This window comes from Phlebotomus papatasi, chromosome 2 (genome assembly GCF_024763615.1).
Source record: "Phlebotomus papatasi isolate M1 chromosome 2, Ppap_2.1, whole genome shotgun sequence".
Taxonomy (NCBI): domain Eukaryota; kingdom Metazoa; phylum Arthropoda; class Insecta; order Diptera; family Psychodidae; genus Phlebotomus; species Phlebotomus papatasi.
In genome coordinates this window covers 22,621,569-22,648,851 of record NC_077223.1, presented here as the reverse complement: position 1 = coordinate 22,648,851, position 27,283 = coordinate 22,621,569, and the positions used below count along the sequence as shown (strand labels likewise).

General features: G+C 34.5%; 2 protein-coding genes across 6 annotated transcripts in view; both read left to right on the top strand.

Moving 5' to 3' along the window:
* The window catches only part of LOC129803098 (protein phosphatase 1 regulatory subunit 16A), a 74,786-nt gene that overhangs the window by 35,697 nt on the left and 11,806 nt on the right, over positions 1-27,283 (top strand). For all 5 annotated transcript variants that reach the window (XM_055849441.1, XM_055849440.1, XM_055849438.1 and 2 more), the window contains exons 3-7: positions 8,480-8,648; positions 15,540-16,112; positions 16,178-16,253; positions 19,789-19,909; positions 20,722-20,818. In XM_055849441.1, the coding sequence (XP_055705416.1) occupies positions 8,480-8,648; positions 15,540-16,112; positions 16,178-16,253; positions 19,789-19,909; positions 20,722-20,818 (1,036 nt within the window). The remainder of the gene's footprint in view (positions 1-8,479; positions 8,649-15,539; positions 16,113-16,177; positions 16,254-19,788; positions 19,910-20,721; positions 20,819-27,283) is intronic.
* LOC129803104 (uncharacterized) lies at positions 345-4,716 on the top strand. Its single transcript, XM_055849448.1, has 2 exons — positions 345-1,484; positions 4,115-4,716. The coding sequence occupies exons 1-2, from the start codon at positions 417-419 to the stop codon at positions 4,121-4,123; spliced, it is 1,077 nt and encodes a 358-aa protein (XP_055705423.1). The 5' UTR covers positions 345-416; the 3' UTR covers positions 4,124-4,716.

Below are 27,283 nucleotides of genomic sequence, written 5' to 3'. Positions count from 1 at the left end.
TCGTCCTAGGATTTGAAATGTATGAGACAAAGATGGGTCCAATGTACCATCCATTGGAGAATACCCACAAAGAGGTGGCAAAGTCCATCAGGACTATGAAGTAGCGGTCCTGATGTTAGGATCAGAATTGTATATAAACCCAGGAAGAAATAAACGTTCAGTTCAGTTCACCCCAAACCAACCATCAAATCACTTCCACTCGGATGCCACATTTTGGCGACGAGAATAAAAGTCTAAAAAGTGTAAAATTTGAAGAAAAAGTTCGTGAGTGAATCTCGTGCGTGATGGCAAATTCCGCGACAGAGACTGCGTCAGCTGCATCGCGCTTCAACAAACCTCTGGTGGGGCAAATCGAAGAATTTTCCGCAGATGGTGATTTCAACGTGTATTGTGAGAGGATTGAGAACTTGTTCTATATGAACTCAGTCTCAGAAGATCGCATGAAATGCGCGATTTTCCTAAGCTTTGTGGGAGCGGAGACCTACAAGACTCTCAAGGCTGCAATATATCCAGAGGCTGTGAGATCCAAGACATACACGGAGATCATTGAGGTGCTAAAGGGAAAATTTGCGCCAAAAAGAAGCATCATTGGCGAGCGGTTTGTTTTCTACAAGCGTGACCAACTGGAGGGAGAAACGATCTCAGAGTTCGTGATGGCTCTGCAGACCCTGGCAGAGACTTGTGATTTTGGGGAGTTCCTTCCCTGGGCGCTTCGTGATAGGCTTGTGATGGGCTTATCAAATGAACGCATCAAGGAAAAGCTCATTTCTCTGGATAAAGGGTTCGATGAATCTCTAAAAAGTGCTTTAGCCGCAGAGCTTACCAGCTCTAGTGTTGGGCTCATGAAAACCACAAAGGTGAACTTTGTTGGTAGAAAAAGGCACAGGGATCGATCAGCTGGGCGTTCTTCTGGGAGAGATTCCGGCGGGAGAAAGAGGCGTCGATCAGCTGGTCAAAGTCGAATGCAGGAGTCCAGTTCCAGAAGTGGGTCAATGTCACGAGAGAAAAAGAGGGAAGTACAATGCTATCATTGCCAAAAATGGGGAAACCATTATGCATATAATTGCCCTCAAAAGAAGTCCCGTTCGAGAGTGAACCACACTGACCGCACTGACCAGTCGAGTGATAGCGAGCGTGAGGATAACATCTCCTCAATGTTTCTCAATAGCGTGGTCGTGAAAGTGGACCCGGAGAGAAACCCGCGAATTGGGAGTGAGCGGAGTATCAGTGTTCGTGATGGTGGCAGTGGCAATGGGAAGAAAAGTGCAAAGAGCCAGGAAGGTGATCTTCCAGATGGCCGCACTAAAAAGTGCAGTGCAGTGAATGGCTGTGAAAGTCAACGTGTGGTGGTGCGCAGCGTTTTCTCCAGCTCAGAAAAGGAGCTACGTGAAGTGGAGAAACTCCTGGATGAGGATATGCCGGAGGAAGGCATCCTTAACTGTGATTTGGAGGAGGAAGAGCGTCTGCTGGGGGAAATAAATTCTGTGAGTAGTACCATAAATGTCTCAGTTGAGAAACCCCCTAAAGCTCAATTTTTAACCACCGTTGCTTGTGATACAGAGATAAAATATGAGATTGATTCGGGTGCTTGTGTCTCTTGTATTCATGAAGATTTGTACAAAAAATATTTCCATAATTGCCCACTGCAAAATTGTGAGTTGAATCTCAATGTTGTGACGGGAAACAGATTAAGTGTGTTAGGGCTAATAAAAATTGCTTTTGTTTCGGTGATCGATGGTAAGAGAAGGCACTATCAAAATATGCCATTGGTGGTGTTCCGAAGTCCCAGAGCATTTATTCCTCTTTGTGGGAGAAACTGGATTGATCAGATGTTTCCCCACTGGCGTGATGCGTTTATGAATAAATGTGGGATTAATCAAGTCTTTCGTGAAGATGCGATCATAAAGCAATTTTCGAGTGTTTTTAAGCCTAGTGAGACAGAGGTAATTAAAGGGCATAAAGCCTCAATCGTGATGAAAGATAATGCCATCCCTGTTTTTCACAAACCTTACTCTGTTCCCTATGGTACACGCGACAAAGTAGCAGCTGAGTTGGACCGTTTGAAGGATGTGGGGATAATAAAGTCGGTAGATTACGCGGACTGGGCGAGTCCGATAGTCGTTGTGCCCAAGAAAAATGGTGATATTCGGTTATGCGTTGATTGTTCCGTGACGATCAATAAATCAGTGGAATTAGCCCACTATCCTCTACCTACCCTGCAAGAGATTTTCAATAAGTTGACGAAAGCGAAATATTTTTGCGTCTTGGACTTAACGGGTGCGTATCAGCAATTAGAGGTGATCCCGGAATGTCAGAAATTTTTAACAATAAACACGCACTTGGGACTTTTCCAGTTCACACGACTAATTTTTGGGTTAAATTCTTCACCGGCAATTTTCCAAAAGACAATTGATAGTATCCTTCACGGATTGCCAATGACAGCCGCGTACATTGATGATATTATCGTTGGCGGTAGCACGTTAGAAGAATGTCACGATAACTTGATAAAAGTGCTCCAGCGATTGGAATCTTACAATGTCAAGGTTAACCGTAAAAAATGTGTTTTTTATAAGGAAGAAGTGGAATTTTTAGGCCATATATTGAGTGGTGAAGGTGTGAAACCTATTCCACAAAAGCTCGAGGAGATTAGGAAGGCAAGCCGTCCAGTAGATGTGACGTCACTCAAGGCTTACCTGGGGTTGTTGTCTTATTATGGAAAATTCATTAGGCATTTGTCCATGAAACTTGCTCCTCTATATACCTTGTTGAAATCTGGTGAACAGTTTAAATGGACTGAGGAAATGGAGAGGGTGTTTCAAGACAGCAAAAATTGGCTCAAAGAAGATGATTTGTTAACCCACTACAATCCTGACTTGCCGTTAATTATTTCCGTAGATGCGAGTGGGCAGGGCGTAGGCGCGGTATTAAGCCACATTGTTGATGATGTGGAAAAGCCAATTTTAATGGTTTCATCTACCCTTTCTCCTAGCGAGAAAAATTATTCAATTGTTGAGCGTGAAGCTTTGGCCTTGGTTTTCGCGGTGAAAAAGTTCCACTTATACATTTATGGCCGAAAAGTTACGGTATTTACGGATCATCAATGTCTTCGCGAATTGTTTGGCGGTGATCGTAAACAATCGGCAGTTGCTGCGGCTAGAATTCAACGATGGGCTGTGTTTTTGGGAATGTATGATCTTGACATTAAGTACAAGAAGGGAATTCTTAACGGTAATGCCGATTTTTTGTCGAGATTCCCATCGAGTGAATCGACTGGAGTAAATCATTTGCTAGTGAGTTTTGTAGACACAGCAGGAGAAATCGCGCTTGATGAAAAGCAGATTCGTGATGAATCACTACGCGATCCTGTGTTGATAAAACTTCGTGACTATGTTATCAATGGCTTCCCACCACAGCACATTTTAAATAAAGACGAGGCATTATTGCCATTTATCAGATTTAGACATGGATTTTCTGTGAATGAAAATATAATTTATCTTGGACAAAGGATTGTTGTGCCTAAAAATTTGCAAGATAGGGTTTTAAAGCTCATCCATGAGGGCCATGATGGTATCGTGAGAATGAAGGCGATTGCGCGAGGCTGTGTTTGGTGGCCAGGATTGGAGGGTCAGATTGAGCAGGTTACTCGCGTGTGTGAAACATGCCAGGTTATTGCGCCAAAACCTCGTAACGTGACGTTGTCGAAGTGGTCTGATACTAAGTATCCTTACGAGAGAGTCCACATTGATTTTTTCCACTTGGAAGGGAAAAATTTCCTCATAATCGTAGATGACTTTACTAAGTTAATAGACGTTAAATACATGAAAAAGACTGATGTATCGTCAACGATTGAGGCTCTACAAAGCAATTTTGCTATATATGGACTTCCTTATAAATTAGTATCTGACAATGGCAGTCCTTTCCAATCTGGGGAATTTGCAAAGTTTTGTTCTGCGAATAGAATTTTGCACGAGACATCTCCACCTTACCATCCTCAATCAAATGGAGCAGCAGAACGAGCGGTGCAAACCGTTAAAAAAGCATTTAAAAAATACCTTCATGATGGCAGCAAAAAATTCAAGACTTTGAGTTCAAGAATATCCTTTTTTCTGTTCAGGCACAATAATACGCCATCCACGGTGACCGGGGTGGAGCCAAATAATTTGGCACTAAACTTCCGCCCGAGAACATTGATGACAATGCTTAACAGAGGGGGAGAAGATGCAGAGGAAAAGAAGCAGTGCAAGCCGAAAATTAAGAGGCCCGTGAAGGAGTTCTCAAGAGGATCTGTGAAAGATTCTAGAGCCAGGCGAGAAGTCAAGGAGTCTAAAGGAAAGCAAGAACAGAATGGAAGTCTGGAGGAAGGTCAAGAAGTTCTATACTTCCATACTCTTGGACAGCAATGGGCGCGAGCGAAGGTGAAGAAACGGCTCAGCAAGACAGTCTATCAGATAGACATCCGTGGAACTCTTAAGAAGGTTCATCGGGACCAAATAAAACCATTTATAAAACGAGTAAGGTTCCTGGATGGTCTTCCACCGCAGCCCCAAGCTCACCATGAGACACCTGTGTCAGACAATCAGGATGACTTTCACACACCGCCTTTGACAACAAGAACACCTGTACAACGCAGAAGAAGACGGCGAATAGCAGATGATGTTTCAACTCCCACCTTAAGGCGATCCAAACGCATACAGAAGAAATTATCATTTGATATATAGATTTTATTATTTTTGAAGTATTTGCATGATTTTGAATTGTAAGTCTTAGCTAAAAGGGGGGAAATGAAATGTATGAGACAAAGATGGGTCCAATGTACCATCCATTGGAGAATACCCACAAAGAGGTGGCAAAGTCCATCAGGACTATGAAGTAGCGGTCCTGATGTTAGGATCAGAATTGTATATAAACCCAGGAAGAAATAAACGTTCAGTTCAGTTCACCCCAAACCAACCATCAAATCACTTCCACTCGGATGCCACAGGATTGAAGCTAAACATCTTCCAGAAGTGGCGGAGAATCAACAGAGGCGTAGGCTGCTAAACTGACTGTCCTAAGCTCGCGATCTTGATTAAGATAAGCAATTAAAAATTAATGAATGAATTGGATGTTAAATTTAGTTATTACTTTGCGAATGTGAACATTTTTCTGTTTTTTGTACTTGTCCGTTACAAGACATTGAAGCCAAACGGTGAGAATTTGTGCAGTATGCTGTTTTTCTCATCCCGATCTAAATCCACAGAATTGAGAAATTTTCTTTTTGGATACGTTATTATACGATATTTTTCGTACAATATTCCAATGATTTTCAATCCCTAAGAAACAAACATAGCTACCTTATAGGACCATGACTTTGGCAAGCCATTTAATGTACCTTTAAAAGGGTTATAATGAGAATTTTGTTTTGGAATCACTAGAAGCTCTTAAAGCGGTCTTCAGACTAGAGGTTTAGCCAAGTTCCCGAAGGTCTCAGAATCCTAAATCGCAATCAATTTTATTGCTCTTTCAGAATTTAATAAGTTATGTCTTTAATAATCCAATACTAAGTTACAATTTCCAAAATATCTTGACTGATAAGAAATTAAAACAGTTAAGCCATATAGCTGAGCCTTATGCCGAAAATAGACACAGGCTGATCCTAGAGAACACTCAGCTCGAAAAATTTGGCGGTAAAGGATCAGCCCAAACGGCCCAAACTATCATACACTGAGGATTTAGGGTCAAGGATTAGCGAAATCAGCGTAAACTTCTAATAAATGTACACACTTTGCTTGCTGAAAGACTTCTTAAGAGCAATATCAATGGATTTTTCTTACAGAAATTAGCATTCTGACCTTCCCATTACTCCAATCTTCATGTATTTTAAGATTTTGCAACATTGCGTACCATTACTCTCCGTGTTTTTTCACCCAATTGACATTTCGAAAAGTACTCAAAAACACCCAAAGTGATGCTTTTTATTATCAGCACTGGCGCTTATGTCGCCTAATCCCTGTAATTTCACTAGACCTCACGAATTTAGAAGATCAGCCTGATCCTCCAAATTTTGGGCTGATCCCTGAGTGTATCGACACCAATCCTCATTTTTCAGGCTGATCCCTAAGCCGATCCCTGTGTCTATTTTGGGCTTTAGGTTATTTTTAATACACCGAGAAAAATGTGGATGGTAAAATTTACCATCCTCCATACAAAATTCTAATGGCCGGATAGTAAAAAAGTCACCCAGCAAACGCGATATTAAATTGGACTGTCAAAAATTGTAGAATCTATTGCATGGATAGTAAATTCTAATAACCGGATGGTAAATTCTAATATCCCCGGATGTTAGATTTTACTAGCCGGATAGTAAATTTTACTAGCCGGATATTAGAATGAAAAATGTCGGAAAAATTTATTTTTCCTTATTTTCATTGCTTTTTGGCCATTGTTTGAGGGCTTGGGGCCCTTCTTGGATGATATTCTCTGTATTTCAAGCCATTTTGGTGCGTGAAAATTGACGACTGCGCCGAGATTTGAACACGCGACCTTTGTGATGACAGTCCAGCATCTTCCAGCTGCGCTACGAATTGCTATAATGTATTCAAAGCATATCGGGAACCGTTGCATCAGCACCCACGATATTCCAAAATGACATTCTAATAGCAGGATGGCAAATTTTACTGGCTTGGATGGTAATTTCAATCCAAATTACTATCCTCCGTTAAAATGTACTGTCTTCCAGTTAAATTTTAACATCTAATATGCGACCAGTAAAATTTACTTCCCGGATATTAGAATCTAAGAGAGGTCAAGGTAAAATCTAAATGAGGATAGTAAATTTTACCATCCGGCTGTTAGAATTTACTATCCATAGGATAGTAAATTTTAAAATGTCAAGATGGTAGATTCTAAAGGAAAGTTTCTATGGAGGATGGTATTTTCTACTATCTTTTGAGATAGTAGAATTTAAAGACACGATTTGTAGAAAATACTATCCAAATTTTTCTCGGTGTAGTTTTCTTAATTCAAATTTTTTAAAGCAAAAATCCTGAATGGGCTAAAATCTCAAATTGTCGAAATCCTGAAAGACACTTAATCATACGAAGAGCAAAGCGTGAATGGAATTATTTCCGGAAGTACAGAAAATTTCCCTTTGCCTCCAGCAAGCGCAGGTACAATCCGTGGGAGTAGCTATGACACTATTAAAAATTCGGAATTTTTGTTTCAAGGATTTTAGCGTTCGGAATTTTGACGTTCGGGTTTATGGCGTTCGGAACTTTGGTTTTTCAGGATTTTGACCTATTCCCCAAGTTGGGATTTTCGAGATTTTTACCCTGGGAATTTTGGCAGCTTGGGACCCATTCGGGATTTTGACTTTTGGGATTTTAGCGTTCGGGATATTTACTTCAGGAATTTTGACTAGGATCCCACTGAATTACTTTAATTTTTTTTTGATTTCTGTGCAAGACAGAAACAAATCAAAATATTTCTGAGTCGATAGAGTCAATGCTATTGTTAATGTTTCTTTCAATCTTGTATTAATTTCGTAAACGATCAACATGTGATCAACAATTGATTTAAATAATTTTACATAAAATAATTTACATTTTTTTGAAGAAAAAAAATATAGTTAAACAATAAGAGTCTTTTTCACATGGCTGCCCTTCAAACACAAAAAAAAGGTTGGAAAATTAATAAATTTTATTGCTCTTCTATGTATAAAATTATATTTCCATAATTTGCATTGCAAATCAGGGTTTTTCAAAGAAAAGAACCGTCCATTGCTCTCAAAGTAGGGAGGAAATAGATAACATTGGAGAAAAACTCTTTGACACCGTGGAGAGCGGAAAAACAGTCGATGAGAAGGGAAAAATAAATAGGAAGACATTCCATGGAGATATTGAGACAATTATTAATGTGTGAAAAATGTCATGGAAATTAATTGGTTTATTGTTGTTTCCTCCATAGTAAATTATAGTCTTATCGTATGGTATCGAGTAAAAGATTTAACTCGAGCAATTTTTGTTTCAATGGAGAAAAAAAACAGATTTGTACCAAATAAATTTCTTCATTATTACCATTAAGATGGTGGCACAATTGGGATTGTCTTGGCAAAAGAAGAAGGTGGAGAAAGAGAGAAGAAAGCCAACGTGATACTCTCGATGGGTTTGTGATACGCTAATAAAAAGAGTCACGGCGGATTTTCACATTGTTGGTGGAAATAGCGCATAACAATTATGTCTTGCTTCATTTACTCTTTGGATTCTCTCGCACAAAGAAAAAAATTTCCCCCAACTATATACCTTTTCTCCTTTTATAATAGAGTTTATTTTTACTTAAGAACACCATTTATCGTCCAATCAATAATGTTTTAAATGCAATGAGGAAATTTCCCAGACAAATTACCTGATTTTTGTTCAATGTTCGAAAAACAGAATAATTGCGTGCTTGAAGAGGTTTCCCTTTGCATGCTAATTTATGATGTTTTTTTTCACGGTTTTAGGCGACGAGCACAGCAACTTAAGGTGGCCAAACAGAAGGAGAAGGAATGGCAAAAGTCCCAAAATCGTCGTGATAGGAACTCTACTGTGAGTTGTCGGAAGAAAAGGCACATTGAATTTGAGAATAGTGTTATGCTCCTGGAAGCTGCTGCAAGGAATGATATCGTTGAGGTGAGAATACCCCAAATTCCTATACAATCAATCACAGGGGAAAGTTCAGGTGAAAAAGTAAGAAAGTCTATTAGGCAAAAAGCTTTTACTGGAAACCACAGCCAAACCCTAGCTTATGAGCTTTACAAATGATTAAAATTCAGCGAACAAGGGCAGAAAATCTCACGTTTTTGCTACTGTGCAAAAAAAAAACAACCCATGAAAGGTGTTATTTGGGGTGAGAAAATATTAGTGACTATACATGACCGCCAATTAAACACTGAAATTAGGGTTAAAAGGGCACGAAATTGGGGTGAGTGTTGCTGAAAATGCCCATATGATTTTAATAAATTGGAATACATTATAACACATATTTTCCATTAATCATTTTGACCTGTTTTGAGGATAAAATTTCCCACCGTGATTTATACCTGTGTATTGTAAATTGAAGTAGAATATTCCTAGAATTTTAATGCAAAACTGCAGGAATTTTCAAAAATAAAAAAAGGAATATTCGTCCACTGGTGAATGGCAAATTTCTCGTCTATTGCAAGTGCAGCAAACCACATATTTGAATGTAACTTTAGTGTTACGAATTTTCATGTGAAATGAGACAGTCATTAGATTTATCCTTTCCACATAACGACAAAAGCATCCCCATGAATTCTATACTTTAAGCTATAGAATTATTCTAACAATCTCATATTAGAGTAGCAAAAGCTGTAGTTTCCAAATTACTTGTTGTTTGGTTAACTTTCGCAATGACTGTTCTTCTGATGAACGTGAAGGGACGGTTGGAAAAGTGAGCCTGAAATGTGTAAAGTTTTCAACAAATTTCACTCAAAATGATTTAATATTAATATTGATATCATTACTTGAAAATCGGTGGCAGCCATAATCCCGAAAGCCAAAATCCCGAAAGCCAAAATCCCGAAAGCCAAAATCCCGAATTTCTCAAATCCTGAAAGGGATGAAATTATATGGAGGAAAATGTTTAGAATAATTTTCCAAGACACAGAAGATTTCCCTTTGCCTTCAGCAAGCGCGGGTGCAATCGTGGGAGTAGCTATGACACTTTTAAGAATTCGGGATTTTGGCTTTCGGGATTTTGACCCATTCGGGATTTTGGCTTTCGGGATTTTGGCGTTCGGGATTTTGGCTTTCGGGATTTTGGCGTTCGGGATTTTGACCGGGACCCCTTGAAAATATAGAATTTATCACTATACTCACGTAAAATGAAATTTAATTGAACATTGGCTCATAATAAGGATTTTAAGATATAAAATAAAAGTTTCAAAATGAAATAAATACAGGGGAAAAGCTTTTAGGCTTCGCACACATTGTGGCTTCGAACACTTCACATTTTTCCCATATTCCTTTAATGTAGCTAACTTAATTTTTTTCAGGAAATGTGAAACTTAAGACTAGCTACTAAAATACATCATAAATAGATCATATTCATTAGAAAGGAATATGGATAAAATATCAAGTGTTCGAAGTCAGAATACGTGCGAAAAATGCCTTCACCGGTTAAGAAGAATCAGAAAAGGCGAACTGGGGATTGATAAATCTCTCTTTATGTTCATATTGATGCAAATTCCCTACGATTGTGTAGGAAAAACTATCAAATATGGACATATTTTTCTCTAGTGTGTAGAGGCCATTAGAGGCAAAATAACAGGCAAGTGGTTTATGCGTGAACCGTCGTGTTACCATTATTGGTGACCAAACTACTTTGGAACCAAAAGATGGAAGTTCACTTTAAAATTCATCCATTTAGACAGGGGGTCGACATTAGCTCTGAAAAATGCGACCAGTTTTAGTGTAAATTTTTCCAGTTTTCGTACACATTTCACGAGATATCTCCGAAACTACGTAGGTTGCCAATTTCGGGTTTTCGGTTGCCTGTTCCATATTAATTTGACTTTTATTTAGTATTTGTATTTTTTGCTAATTCATTCCACAATGACAGAAAACACCGAATGAACTCCAAAGTTTTTTTCGGCACGCTAGAAACACATAAGAAACATAGGAAACGTCATGCCCATGCATTTACACATGACTTACGGAGACCATTTTTGAAAAAAAAAACTAATTTTTTAATCGACAAGATCACTCGGAGAAAATTTATCAGAAGTCAAAAAAACAAAATCTTCCTGTTAGCAGATATAAGTTAAACTAGTACTTGAGTGAAAAATTACCATTATTTCTTGTAAAATAAGTTTTGACCAAAGAAACAACTAATCCTTCGTATAAGTTCTATCATAATTCATCTGCTAACAGGAAATAGGGTAAAGTATGGTACAAGTTGGACAATGGTACAATTTGGACAAGGCTTTCTGTCTTGATAAATTTAGTACTTCATTTTTATTTGTATATTTTTAATGCTTTAGTTTTATAATTTGGTTCCTTGTGCTTAAAAACAAATTTTGTACTGTATTTATCAAGAAAAAATCCATGTCCAACTTATACCGGCGAATTGTCCAACTTGTAACACTATGTTCAAAATGTATAACTACCCTAATTGTTTTTTTTTAATTTTAGATTAATTCTTATATGTTTAAGCTTAATAGCTTGATTTAATTTTGTTTTAAATTATTTTGAAAAAAATGCAGGAAAAATGTTCTGTTTTTTTTTTAGTTTTCGTGATCCACGTGACCCCTAATGGGAGTTTCCTTACTGCATTGATAGGGTACAACAGAGTTGAACTAAATATGTTGTTTAAAACAATGTTTTCTATATTTTTTCCACAAGTTAAGGTCAATATTTTATTCAAAAATGATTTTTTTAAGGCCTAACAAGGATTCCAATTTTTCAATTTCCTTCGGTTTTCCTTAGTTTATTTATAAAATTTTAATTTAATAAAGTTTATTTTTCGGTTTTTTTTGACATAAGATTTACGTGTTAGGGGAAATTATTTTCCCTTTGAACGTTCTTGCCTTCGAATAATGTGAATTCCTTTTATTTTCCCTATAAGAGATTGATATATAATTACCACGTAATTATCAATAATTGATGATAAGCTAATTATTATTTAACAGAAATGTGTAAGTCTCTTAGAATAAAAGAAAATTCACATTATTCGAAGGCATGAATTTAAATTACATAAATAAATTACCGTAAATTTATTACATAAAAAATTAACAAGTTTTCTAATTAACAATTAGAAATCATTCCCGATCGAAAAATCTGAATTTTTTTGTTGAAGAAAAAATTTAACAATATTTTTACCAGATTTTACAAAAAAAAAACTTTATAACGAATATACAGTGGCGGCCAAAATAATAGAATCGTTTTGTAAAGCTTATATTTTTCTTAACTTTTGTATTTTTTCCCAATTTGTTGATATAATTCTGCAGTAGAAATCTTCAAATTCTTAGAATCGTAGAATAAGGGTTGTTTTGGCCGCTAAAGGTCTCTATTTTACACAGAATACGTCAATAGTGAAAATCAGTTCGGCCAAAAAAACTGGAAAACTGTCATATGGTTTTTAAATATGGCTTTATTTAAACTTATTTGATTTATAGATCACATTCTTTAATTTAAATAAAAGTGGTCCTATTGTGTTGTTCAAACCAAATTCCACTATTGATGTATTCTGTGAAAAATAGAGACCTCGAGCGGGCAAAACAACACTTATTTGACATAAGGTAATTATTTTCACATTTCTATGTCAAAATTATTTAAACGAATTGGAATAAACTAAAATGTTCATGGTAAAATAGTGGTCTTTGCGAAGCTGATTCTATTATTATGGCCGCCAATGTAGATAGCGAAAAATCTTTGTACTATCTTTCCAATATTCTTTTTTATATTTTTGCGAATATTATTTTTTTACAGCGATTCAAATTTTCTAAAATTAAGTTTAACAAGATTTAACTAGTCATAGGATTTTAAAAATAAAGAGGAATACTCTTTCAATTTGTTTGTTAAAACATTCTGTATAAAATTCTTTTTTTTCATTTTCCAAGACCTAGAATAAAATTTTTAAGTATTTCTTCATTAAAGATTGTCAAAAATAACAACGTTTATAACCAATTTATTCTAAAAAATAAATGGTATGAATAAATAGTTATTTTTACGGAAATCTACATTGCATTAGCTTTTACAAGGTACAATATTATTGGAAAAATTCCCAGTAATTTTCCTGAATTCTGAAATATCTTGAACTATTTTAATACAAAATAAAGTAATTAAATAAATAAGTTCTAAACTAACTGAGAAAAAGAATATATTTTATGTGTTAAATATTAAATTCCATAATCTAATCTTAAATTTGAAACCGGTTTTAAACCGGTTAACCGGTTTTAGACCCTTCCAAAACCGGTTAATCGTCTATCATAAAATCCCGGTTATTTGGAATCAAGTAGTAACGTGTTCTGATGAACCTGCCAACAGATTTACCGGTATAGAGTACTCTCACCTTGCACCATCCCCATCATCCTTATCAGCCCAATTTTAGGGCCTTCATCTCAATTTCACGATTTTTCACATAAAATTTTGTACTAATATTTGAAGAGTAATAACATGATGGATTTTTTTATGTACCCAAAGGATTTACCGGGACGGATTATTTTATCACCATGTCCCATCTCAGGCAATCCCACCTTTCCTTTTCCTTTCTGTATGAATCCAATCATTTTCCATAGTGTTGGCTCAACAATGAAAACACGGATGGAAAGCTATAATATTTTATAATATGTTTATTGACCTTGAAATCCCTATCTTTTTGAATTGGGCTTTCCACTAATTAATTCTCGATGACGAAATATAGCGTTCTGAGGGTATAATCTTCTGGATTACTTCTCGTAACCTACTTTTTTCTTAAAAAAAAGAAATAATTCAAGAACAACATCCGGTACTACACTGAGAGAAATCCGAAAAAGTTAAAATAACATTCCGGTAATGTTTATTTTACCCTGCATTATTGATCCGAAATTGGTGTAAATATTACCCTTTTTAGATGTATTAGTGATTAAATTAACTCTTTTTCATGTTAATTTTACACTTAAAAAGGTACAAAATTAACATTAAAAAATGTTGTTATATTTTTACACCAAAAAAGTGTTAAAGTTACGAGGAAAAAAAGTGAATCGCACCCCCTTTTTTTCTCAGTGTAGGAACTTGGCGATCTCGCAAGCCAGATTTCTAGACATATTATTGTTTTATTTTTTATATAGGGATGGGGTTGTTAAACCCTCACTATATGATATTAAGTAAAGTCACAGATTAGTAAACACACATCGTAGATCGAGTGTTCTAATTAAAAAAACAATTAGAAATATTGTTAAGCAAGCAATGTAAATTATATCGCTCAGATAAGAGGATTAGTACGCTCAGATAAAAGGATCAGGCTTTGCATACGCTTTGGCTTCGAACAATTCATGTTTTCCATGTCCCTTTAATACATCTAACCATATAGAAATATGAGACATAAAATTAGCTTTAAAATATGTTGCCATAGGGTAAGTGTGCCAAATTTCGGCAAATATGCATATAAGTATCGAAGTCCTAAGTTTTAAATGCAATATTTTTTGTTACTTCCTTTTCGGGAGGGTTGTGTGGAACCTTGAAGACTAGTTTATCATCTTTGTTTTCTTTAAATCACTTCCTAAAATATTAAAAAAAATAATTATAATATGGACATAGCTTTGGGTAGTATTCCGGCCACTTTGAGTGAAACACCGGCCACCTTTTTTCTGACCACCTTTTGTAACGCAACGAATAGAAAATTTCAAAACGTCAAACGGAACGAGTTTAATGTTTAGTTTAATACGTTTATATGACCTACAAGCCCAGAGATCTTCCGTGTAATTTATCCTGAAGACCTGAAGAGTAGCATCCCAAATTTACGCACAGATTCCCGTAGCAATTTTCCCTTTCTGAACTCTTCCAAAGTCTTTTCCACATCATCTTTTTCATAGAAGCGTTGGTTTTTTTCTGGACATTGTAGAACTCAGAAATTGAAAAAAAAAACATAAAATGAATAAGAAATTTAAGAAAGCAAAAGATGTTGCCGGAATAGGCAACACTACCTCACCGGAGAGACGCTCACAAAGTATATACTTTTTTACGCAAAATACAGGATCCAGCTGGGAAATTTCACCCGAAATTTAAAGATTAATTCACTATTAACTGAAACAGAAACAATCTTTAATGAAAACTAATCAATTTTCATGAAAAACACCGAAGGAAAACCTCTTGCACTTCACCACAAATCGTAAGACTGCTAGAAACACAATCGATCTGTCACATTTTTTGTAAGACTCTTTCCACACTGAGTTTTTACAACGCAATTTAAATTTAGATTATACAGAAAAATTTAACGGTTTTTGTGTTAATACATCCTAAAATGAATAAATATTTAAAAGCAAAATGAATTCATTGACTATTCGAAGATTACATACATAATTTTAATTAATTTATTTGCATGGCCGAAATTACACTCAAAGTGGCCGAAATTTGGCACACTTATCTTAAATAGGTCAGATTAAAAAAAAATGGAAAAATATGAAGTAATTGAGTCCAGAATGTGTTTCCGAAGGCTGTAAGCCTTCCCCTATATAAATTACATTTTCACTAATGATTTATTTATCTATACGCAATATATAAAATATTAATTTTGATAATATTTTGAATTGATTATCACTGAACTCATTTTATTAACAAAGAACAGTATGAGATAACCATGAAGCAATCATCATTCCTTTGATCTGCCTTAATATCGTGTTGAAAAAATAAATACATCGATGTGCTATCATCCCCAAAAACCAAATGCATCCAATATATAACAGAGCTTTGTAATGCAAATTTGGGCGGGTTTCTGCACCAGAATTGTTGTTTGTGTTTGTCAAAAACAGCTAATGGGTAGAATTTAATGATGTGCTCTTTGGTGTTGCGATGGAATTGTAGGTGGCGAAATTGCTTCAGAAGGGCGTAACACCGGATGCAACGAATGAGGATGGACTCACGGCACTGCATCAGTGCTGTATTGACAACAATGCAGATATGCTGCGCCTCCTGCTGGATTATGGGGCGAATGTCAATGCCCAGGATAGTGAAAAGTGGACCCCACTTCATGCCGCTGCTACTTGCGGCCATCTCAGCCTCGTAAAGTTCCTTATAAGCCGCGGGGCGAATCTACTGGCAGTAAATGCAGACGGCAACATGCCATACGATCTCTGTGATGATGAGGAGACTCTGGACTGCATAGAGGCTGAGATGTCGAAGCGTGGTGTAACACAAGAGTTGATTGATGAAACGCGCGCTGGCACTGAAATCACCATGCTCAGTGATCTCGAGGAGATGGCAATGGCGGGTGGAGATCTCGAGTGGCCAGATCACCAGGGAGCAACTCCGCTGCATATCGCATCGGCAAATGGGTATGGACGAGTAGTAGAGTTCCTGCTGGATCAGCATGTCCTCGTGGATGCCGTGGACAATGATCTTTGGACACCTGTTCACGCTGCTGCTTGCTGGGGACATGTGAGTTGACAAAATCTCAACTGAAGAAAAATTAAAAGGGGTCTAATCTTTTGATTTTTTTTCAGCTGGAAGTCCTCGAAATGTTAGCTCAGGCTGGAGCTGATTTATTTGCCAAAAATAGAAATGACGAAACACCATCAGGTAAAAGAAGATTAATCTAAGAAAGGGCTACTCACTAGGATTTTAATGCCATGTTGATGTTCATACTTACACCGAGAAAAAAAAACTGGGGTACGATTAACTTTTTTCCTCATAACTTTAACACTTTTTAGGTGTAAAAATATATCAATATTTTTTAATGTTAATTTTACACCTTTTTAAGGGTAAAAGTAACATGAAAAAGGGTAACTTCAACCCCTAATACACCTAAAAAGCATAACATTTACACCGATTTCGGGTCAATACTGCATCACTGAGTGAAATCCGAAAAAGTTAAAATAACATTCCGGAAATGTTAATTTTACCCTGTAGCATTGATCCGAAAACGGTGTAAACATTACCCTTTTTAGGTGTATTATGAGTTAAAGTTACCCTTCTTTCATGTTGATTTTACCCTTAAAATGTGTAAAATTAACATTAAAAAATGTTGATATATTTTTACACCTAAAAAGTGGTTACGAGGAAAAAAAGTTAATCTTAGCCTCTTTTTTTCTCAGTGATGGTAAAATAAACATTTCCGGAATGTTATTTTAACTTTTTCAGAGACCGTTTTCAGAGAACAACATCCACAGCAATTTGTTGAATTTTGAATTTCATTCATTGGAAACCTGTGGAATAATCTCCATATTCCCATTAAAAAAATAGAAAAAATTTCACGCTAGTAAGATCTCAATTACAAATAAAACATCCTATTCTCATTAAGTAGAAAAAATCTTTGAAAATGAAAATAAATATATTTTAGAAGGTTGCTCAAACGGATATAGAGTAAGTGTGCCAAATTTCGGCATAGTTGCATGCAAGCATCAAAGTCTCAAGTTTGAGATGTAATATTTTAAATACAAATTGATGTTTTTTATTCTTTCTTCTGAAAGAGTGTTGCTTGGAACCTTGTACAGAGTTTACCGTCTTTATTTACTCTAAAATCATTCTTAATACATTTTAGAATGAATAAAAATATAGACATAGCTTTGGTGCCCTATTTCGGCCACCTTCATTCTCATAGTTCCTTGCCCTTCGGGAATTCTTCCAATATTTTTTTCACGTCATCTCGTTTCTCAAAGCTACATTTTTTGTTATTCTTTTGCATTGTATAATCTCTAGAGTATATAAAATCTAAAAGTTCATGGAAATTCGAGGAACAAAAAAAGTGGCCGAAATTGCAAGCTGGCCGGAATTTGGCACACTTACCGTATTTCTCAATATATTTCAATAACCTTGAATTATTCTTTCTAACAGTTTTTAAGGTCAAAAATTAAAAATTGTGATCACTTTTATTTACTGAGTTTAATAAGTTTTGAACAATTTAAATTGTCTTTAGTGGATTTGAATTAGTCTCTATGGAATTTTGATGGCATTTTTAGACATATTTGCATGAATTAATTTTGGAGAAAAGGTCAACGTAAAGTAGGGAATTCTAAAACTGCTAAATTTGTTACTATGTACGCAAATTTTCTTTTTAGGGCATAAAGAAAACTGGGACAAATAGTCACAAATCAGGGGCCCATCAAGCCTAATAAAAAGTCAAGATATTTTTCATTTTTCCTTGTAAAAATTTTGCAGATATTGCACCGCGACTTTAACAAATTCCCTCGTAGTTCTTTTAATGCATGATTTCGAAATATATTAAACTGATAAGTCAATTCTCTTTAGGAAAAAACTTGCCAATAGTCTTCAGTGCCTCAATGCAAAAACGTATGGAAAAATGAAATGTCGAGAGGCCCCTGAACAAATCGAAATTTTCAAAAATCGATATTTTTCCTAAAGATAGCTCTTATCAATCTCCTTATACGTTGAAAGTTTTATGAATTCGGGCAAGAAATATGAAAGATAAAATAATTGCAGCTTCATAAAACCTGTTTTTAAAATACTTCGGTTCAGAAAACATTAATAATATAACTAACTTATTTTTCAAAATTTTTGAAGTAGTCAGTTTTTCTAGAATAACTTGGATCCATTGAAGACTAATTCTTTGCCCATTTCTGTATTTTACGAAGAGGTTTCCTTCTAGGAATTCTTTAATGAAAAATGGCACTTCGGGGTAAAAAATAACAAAAATCTATACTGCATGACATTTCCTCGGTCCAATTGTCCTTATTGAATTAATATATTTTTAGGGTTAATTGTATCCTCTACAACTTTGTCTTACACCATTTTGCACTATCTTAATGAAAAATGTGAGTATCAAGTCATTTTTCCAAAAGCCGTAACCTCTGAATTTTTTTCCTTTTCTAAGCCAACGTAGAGACTTTTCTTGTTAAAAACAGCTTTTGAAAATGACCTCAAAAGCACATTTCTAATCAAAATAGAATAAATTGATTATCCGCAAAGTTGTTACGAATGAAATCTACTATCAGAATATGTCAACTGAATTTTAGGTGAGATTCTTAACAATCTCACCTACTATTTATTTCTTTGACGAGAACTACTAATAAAGCGAATCAACATTTTCTCATGTTTGGTACTATGTGCTCATATTTTTGAGAATTACCATTAACTCAGTCCATTGTGTCAATGAAAAGGCTCTTAAAGTACTCCAAGGGTCGAAAATCTTCTGTTGTTAGAGGCCAAAAGAACTTTTTGACTCTAGTGTTTATTTTCAATGGAAAAAAGAACTTTTCCGTCGGAATTTAACTATAAAACGAAACTTTCTGTTTAGTCTGGTAATGTCCTGTTGATTTTTCCCCAGAATCGGATTCCTAAGTGACCGTTGGTCATCGTAGTATGAAAACTAAAAATCATCACAAAAAAGGCTTTTAACAATTCGATAAACATAAGATTTTAGTAGTTCAAAGTTAGTTTCTGAAACAAAAAACAAGCTAAAGCAAGTTCTATTATTCACTTTAATTAAAAAAAAAAACTTTGAAATTCTCAAATAGCGCAAAACATGTCATGTTAATCAAACTGTTAAAAGCCTTTTTCTGATGATTTTTAGTTTTCATGCGACGATGACTCACGATCAATTACGAATACGATTTTAGAACAAAACCATCAGAATATAACCAGACTAAACAAAAAACGTCAATTTACAGTCAAATTTTATTGGAAAAGTTCTTTTTTCGACTAAAATGCAACACTGTTAGAGGCAAAAATTTCTTTTGGCCTCTATCAACAGAAGACTTTCGACCTTTGAAGTACCTTAATGGCGGATATGAGGTACTCAAGAGGCATGTATGGCGGATATGAGATAAAAAATACCTTCTGAAGTTATGAAAAGTTTAGGGAGGGTCACTAAAGGCCTGAAATTGATATCTTTACCCGTTTGGCCTGTGGGTTCACAACAGACAGACAAATATTGGAACACGCTATTTTTCCAAAAAAATAACATTTACATTAATTATGTCAGAATTATGTTTTCCTGAGAGAAGGATATCAGACAAAAAATGTTGAAAAATGTCTTGTTATATTTCTTCTCTATCTAATCTAGTCATTAAAAATAAATGCCTGTGAGTAGCCCCTTGAATCCTTTGTAACTTGACAATTCTGATGATTTTTCACTTTTTTCATGCCATTACAAAAGATATTTGTGAGGATGCAGAAATAAGGGAGAGAATTGAACAATTAAAGACGGAGCAGGAGAGTAAGAGATTAGCGGAGGCACAGAAGCGCCGCGTGAAACGATCCCAAAGTAACAATACAAGGTAAGAAAAAGGGATGCTTTTTAGGTATTAAAATTCCCCCAGGGACAAAACATTTGCAATCATTCAGATATATGATAATCTCTATGAGAATATTACGCATTATTTCATTTTGATGCTTTCTAAAGCATACCAAAAGCTCAAAGAACTTCTGTGTGAGAGAAAGTGCTAGGAGGAAGTGCAAATAGAAAGTCAATCTCTTTGAGGTATTTCCGTTAAATGAAATTCTTAAGAATCCTTTTGTCTCGTGTAGTTCCTTAAAGATTTAATATATTATTCCTTCAGCCAATTTCTCCATCTGGAAAAACTTAAGCCATTTTAATATTTAAATATTTATTCATGTAACTTTTTTTCCTGTGGAAATGAAATCTCTGGCGTAATCATTAGAAAATCCAATTAAAATTCTTATTACTCATCCTCTGGATCGTATCATATAAAATAACTTCCTGAATACTTGACACTTTTTCTCACCCACTTCACACAGAAAATTACGAACAAATGAAGCAGTATTTTTCCGAGAACTTATTCCTTGAAGTGTTCTTCTAAATTTAGAATTGTCCTTTAGACATCTCTATCTCTGGCTGTTTTTGCCGCAAAAGGAGAAATTTCACCATCTCAAGAGCTCAGCCCGTCTCTTCAAGAATGGGCTTAAGGGAAAGGTGATTACATTTTTCTGGTTTAAAAATACACCAAATGTATGCAAATCCTTTGATTGTGAGGGCCTTTTTCCAGGAAATAAGCAGGGATTTTTCTTTTGGAATGTTCGTAATCAAGAAAGCATTTAGAGAGCATTTGTTCTTTGGTTGTTTTTCTAGGGCACAATCCGTTCGTCGAACATCCCTGAGAGATAAAACACTCACGACGAAAAAAGATGCTGTTGAAGAAACACGACTTCGGCTGCAAGCACAAGAGGTAAGTGTTTCAATTACGTTATATTTCGCACAAGTAAACCAATTTAAACTTAAACTGAAAGCATTCAGTTCTGCTTTATAAACTCTTTTTTATATTCGTAATTCAAATTGTTGTCGCAAAAACTCCTAAAGTCGTACCAAGAAAGCGTTTTGGAGACATCATAAAATTAACATTTTGTTTTACGCATGGAATTTTATGTTTGATAAATTAAAATTTAAGAAACATAAAACTCAGTGCAGAATGAAACCTTTTGTGAAGTAAATTTGTGAAGTGAGAGTGAGATTTATTGGGAAAGAGCATAATCGGAAAAATGAAAGTAATTCAGTATGAGAAAAAGTTTTAAGATGTCCTTATGAAAAATCTTGATAAATGAATTTTGATAGAGGCACTTAGAGGAAAACAGGGTAAATGAACAGTAGAATACTCTAGTTTTTAAGGGAAACAATTAGCATAATTTCTAAAATTAAATACACATCCCTGTATAATTTGAATTATTAAGAAAATAACTTGAATAATTCAAGAAATATCCCAGTATCCACTCTTAGAGATTTAGAGTATAAAAAAAATATTTTTTCTCCCGAAGTATATGATAAAATGATAAAATCGTTCGAAAGAATCAAATTCGTGAAGTTTTGAATGTACTGTGCTCACTTTCTTAGTCGGATAATTGGGAGACAAAATGACAGATGTCCGCTTCGTTATTTGGATGTTTTTTTTTTTTGAATTTGTTTAATGCCTCGAAAATTTTAAAGAGGAATTTATTAAAATGACATGAATTTATGGATTTTGAATAGTTAAAAATGGGGAAATATTTTTGGCATATAGAAAATTCAGATCTTATAAAATAAAGCATATCGGGCATAGTATCAATCATAGTCCAGCCTTTATTTATTTATTCACTGATCGAAATTGATCCAAATTTTATGATAATGACAAGCGCACAATAACTTTTGTTTGTAAACATGTTTTCAAAATTTCCCATGAGAATGAGCGAGATGACTAGATCTAGATCTCACTCACTCTCACTAAAATCTCAAAAACATGTTTACTAAACAAAAGTTATTGTGCGTTGAGCATAAGATTTTTTGCACAACAATTTTCCATACTGCCGCGAATTTTCGAGATTTATTTTATTCAATTTGCACAAAATATAAATCAAATTTCGTTACTAAGTACTTCAAAAGAAAATAACAATTTATGACTAGCAATATGTAAAATTCATGATAAATAGGTATTTTATGAACTACAGTGGTGGAAATAAGTAAACTAAAATAAACTTTCAAATGGCGTAAAACATGTCATGTTGATCAAACTTGTAAAAGTCTTTTTTGCAATAATTTTTAGTTTTCATGCGACGGTGACCTAGGGTCACTCATGAATGCTATTTTGGGACAAAAGCATCGGGACATAACCAAACTAAACAGAAAGCATCATTTTACAATCAAATTTCAGTTGAAAAGTTCTTTTTTCCACTGAAAAGCAACACTGTTAGAGGCAAAAAGCTCATTTGGCCTCTAAAAACAGAAGAATTTTGACCCTTGGGGTACATTAACCCTTTAACGACCAGACACTTTTTATGGACTGAAAATCAACAATAAAAATTCAACTGAGAAACATAATCAATGATAAGTCTTACATCTAAACCTTGGAAAGTCCAATACAGTCTGCTTCGGTGTATTTTGTTCTTCTATGAACGATAGGGACAAACATAGCCCAAAAATTTAAGTAATTTTTCCGACAATACCAATGAATAATATTTTTCGCTTTAATGAAAAATATTGGTATGACTATTGCAGTTTTATTTGCCAAAAGTGTTTTGCTTAAAAAAAATTGGAAGTATAAAAAATAAATAAAATCAATTATGAATTTGAGAATTTAAAAATTCGCCATTTTTGAGCTTAAATATTTACTACATAGCAAAAAGCTAGAGACTTGCAAAAAATATTCTAGATTCCTTCAGCCATCTACTTTACAATTATGTACAGACATAAGAAAAAATAACTTTAGGTACACAGAAAAGCATGTTTTGTAAAAATGTTCGTAAATGTCTGTGAATTCCTATGGGGGAGTTACAAAATGCTCGTGAATCGTATAACCCACAAACATGTTCGTAAAAGTTTGTACTTTTCCACAAACATTGTTCGTAACATGATCATTTGACGAAGATTTTTTGTACTTTTACAAACATTTGTTCGTAAATGTTCGTAAACACACAAAAAAATGTTCGTAAAATTTTGTCATTTGTTCGTAAATGTTTGTTTTCCTGACGAAGATATTACGAACATTTACTAACAAATGACAAAATGTTACGAATATTTTTTGTGTGTTTACGAACATTTACGAACAAATGTTTGTAAAAGTACAAAAAAAACATGCTCGTCAAATGATCGTGTTACGAACAATGTTTGTGAAAAAAGTACGAACTTTTACGAACATGTTTGTGGGTTATACAATTCACGAGCATTTTGTAACTCCCCATAGGAATTCACAAACATTTACGAACATTTTTACAAAATATTTTTTTCTGTGTAGTCAGGAAAAATTATTTTCTTTATGGGACACCGGTGTTCCAATCGTCCTTAACTCTTTCGCGTCTTTAGGGTCATATATGACCCGGGGAAAAAAGTTTCTTTTTGGCTATTTACATTAATTGAAATCTAACTGGAGTCTTGAGAAAATGAGCCAAGAATCTTACATCCTTCTATTATGATGTCGTGCACGAACAGATAGATTTCAATTAATGTAAATACCCAAAAAAAACTTTTTTTCCCGAGTCATGACATTACCCTAAAGACGCGAAAGAGTTAAAGGGCTAAGAGGCATGTATGGCGGATATATTGACAAATTTGACAATTATATGATAGAACCTAGTTATATTTCTTACTTCCTACGATCCATAGCCACCAACACTTTAATTTTTCCTTTATTTTTGTTTGTTACACACTTTTCCTACGATATTTCGGCAAAAATTAATGCAAAACTTTAGGAAATGGAACTTAATTTATTAATTATAGTTAAAAATGAAATTATTGAAAGATATTAACCGAAATTTGGTCAAAAATAAATACCCTAGCGCTCAATTTATTGAGTGGAATTATACTTATTTCCACCACTGTATAATAAAGCAAGATTTTTATTAATTTATGACCAATTGTGAAAAATTTCCTAATCAGAATGATATAATTACTGAATAAGGTAAAGTGTCCTCAGTCAACCGGTTCTTCGACTCGACCGGTAGAGTTATTTATTCAATTTATTTATATTTGCTATACTATTTAGCGTATAGTCTAACATTAATAGGTTAATTATTCATTAAATGATACGAATCGGTGACAATTTTATGGAAATTGACCATCAAACTTTCAAAAATTTACCCAGCGATCGAGTCGAGGAACCGGTCGAGTGAGGGCATTTTGCCTTATTAACCCATTCCTTACCATTGTATTATACATCATACGCAAATTGAGTGATTTTTGATGATTTATTTCTGGGCAATTTTTATCCGAATTGCTGTCGGGAATGAAGTTTTAGTAACGTTAGTTATTCAATTACTTGAGAAAAATAGTCCGACAGAGATGAAAATACATTTTGTTATTATTTTCTTGCTTCGCGGAAGGTCATGCAAAATTTTTGATCAAAATGGCGGACAGAAAATACGACATCCCGTCGAATTTGTTAAAATTGGCCTCTTTCCTCTTTCCTGATTTGAATTCTAGTTGCCAATTGGTGTTCTTGGATAGTCACTCTATCTAAAGCAATAGAGTTTGTAATGAATTAATGCACAGAATTTAAATTCAGTGACCGTTAAGACGTGTGTTTGACAGGGGCTCCCCGTGCCCCCATATGAGATAAAAATTTTTTCTTTTCAAAAAATTCATCTACTAATCTGTAGGAAACTAATCCCAAAATATGAACATTCTATCTCAAGTATTTCTGGTACATTGACTGAATGGGTTAAGATTCTGTTTTTCGATTAGTTAGGTTACAGGTTATGTTGCAAAGATGTGAAGTAAAATTAAGAAATAATTTTGAAAATATAAATGTAGTTTTCTTCGTACCAAAAAATCCATAAAATTTCCGGTATATGTAAGGTTAACGTACAATTTCGATTTAATTGACAACATAACCAACTCTGCGTAGATATATAAATTTTATCTCATTTTGAGGTTATTTCTCTAGAGAAACAAAAATGTTCTCCCAAAACAATATTGTTCAATTAAAGTGTTTTAATGGATTTTAAATGTTTACAAAATTTTAATCAAAACGCTTTTAATACACAGAGGTGGACCGACTTAAAAATAAAAAAATCTTCTGCGAGAAAGTTTTAAATTTACGTGAAGGAAAGGAAGCTCTAAAATACTTAAACCGTTTTACTTAGGAACATTGAAGTCGTCGACAAAGAATTTTCGTATCCGCAGTCTGACACAGTTCAATTTCATAAATCTTCTAAGGAAGACTTCCAACTGAAAGATCTGCTATTCTACAAAATTCCACAATTCTCGGAGATTTTCTCCATAATCCATTTGAGATTACCTTAACAGCTCTTTCTAATAAAATTTGTTGCTGTGCATATAATTTCTGGCTCTCTTATGCAAGCTCAATAAGAGTAAATTAAATTTGAATTATTCCTCTGTAAGTTTACAGAAGAGCTTTTTCTGAATAAATTTGTAGAGAGCAGAAGAGCTTATAACTACAAACGATACTAAGAGTTTGATGTTTCAATGAGTATGATGGTGATCAAAAAAAAAACTTGGAATGGAGAGGTGAAATATTAATGACAAAATGTATATCCCACTCACTTTTGCAAATTCAATTTAAACTGAAAGTGAAGCAGTGAAATCACTGTGGATGGTCACAGCGTTAAATTAGCAGATGGTGCAATTGATGTTTTGCCCTATTTGCTGGTAATTCCTACCCCCATAATTGTCCTCTTTCTCTCCTCATCACTGAACGATTTTCCCACACCAATATCCTCCACCCACTTTGTGGTTTAATGGCAGTGGTGGAAGGAAAAATTGGCTCTAACAAAAAAAAAAACCAAAGAAGAAACAAAACATAACGCATGGACGAAAATGAAAACGGAAATGAATTTTTATTGTGTGGTTTTCCACCTGGGAGTCTTCGATGGTCTCAGTCTCAAACTGCGTGTGGTTAGCGATTGGTCACGCGGAATTTTTAAACACTTCCCTCTGTGGTTTTTCCTTTCTCTTTCAAAAGCTTCATCGTATACATCTTGTTTGTGAGATTTTCTTATAGATTTTTCTCTGAAAGAAAATTGTCTTCCAATACTTCAAAGTGTTCTAATTAATATTTCTTTTAGTATTAGTGAGTGAACAACTTCTATAAAGTTAAAATAGTGAAAAAAACACATTTCGGATTTAAAAAATGGATTATTATTAGATTTAAATTTATACTTTAAATCTAATTTTCTTATACGCTTATCTAACTTTTAGGCTAATTTTCTGGCTGTAAATAAAATTTAAACCCAGAATGTAATTGAATCTTCTTGCAAATAGAGATTATAATTTATTTAAATTAGCAAAAGTAGATTTGTAAACATGAAATTTAACAATAAGCTTTAGCTTTGTAGTATTATTCTATCGTGCGAGGAGATTCTATGTGAAAATTTTGAGATGAACGTGATTTGCGGAAAATCTTTTTGAGCCCTTCTGGGTAGACAGAAATCTCAGATGGGAATTGACGTATAGCAAGATTTGGTACTTGTTGTCAAGACACGTGCTAAATACACAAGAGAATTTCCTGTCATAAGTCATATTAAGATGAAGCATATTCCATGAATTTTATCTTTGTAGAACTTTAGTAACTTTAGTGCTTCAACAAGTGAAAGACGTGTATTTGGTATTTCTCTTTGAAAAATGATATCTCATATGAGTTCCTCTTACGTGAAATGTTCCCTTCCTGAAATTCGGTTGGAAGGAAAAAAAAATAAAATTGAAAAATCCCTTTTGCGCAAATTCAATAGAAAATTCCCATAAAATTGTCAATCAAACTGCATATACCTAAATGTGAAGCAAATCAAATAGTACAGGGTGTTTAAAAACATATATATATAAAATTCCAATAAGAAAAACTTCAATGTTTCACAATGTTATTTTAAATATTACAAAATACGCAAAAATCAGATAAAATCTTCCAGCGTATTTGATTAGGGCACTCAATGGGTCAAGTAGTAGAGCACTCGCTCTAAGATGCAAGTGTACCGGGTTCAAATCCCCTTTAGGTCACCAGGACCTAAAGGGACTGACAACCCCATTCCTGTATAAGAAAAAATAATAATGGATATCCTGGGATGGAATGATAACTTTTCGACACTATCGAATCGATAGTATCGATAAATCTATATCTGCTAGATTAAGTGAATACCAATTTTTTACGCATTGTTGGGCTATTCATTGCGACATTCTTAAATGAGACTGTTTATTAACATTTATATTAGTTACAGGA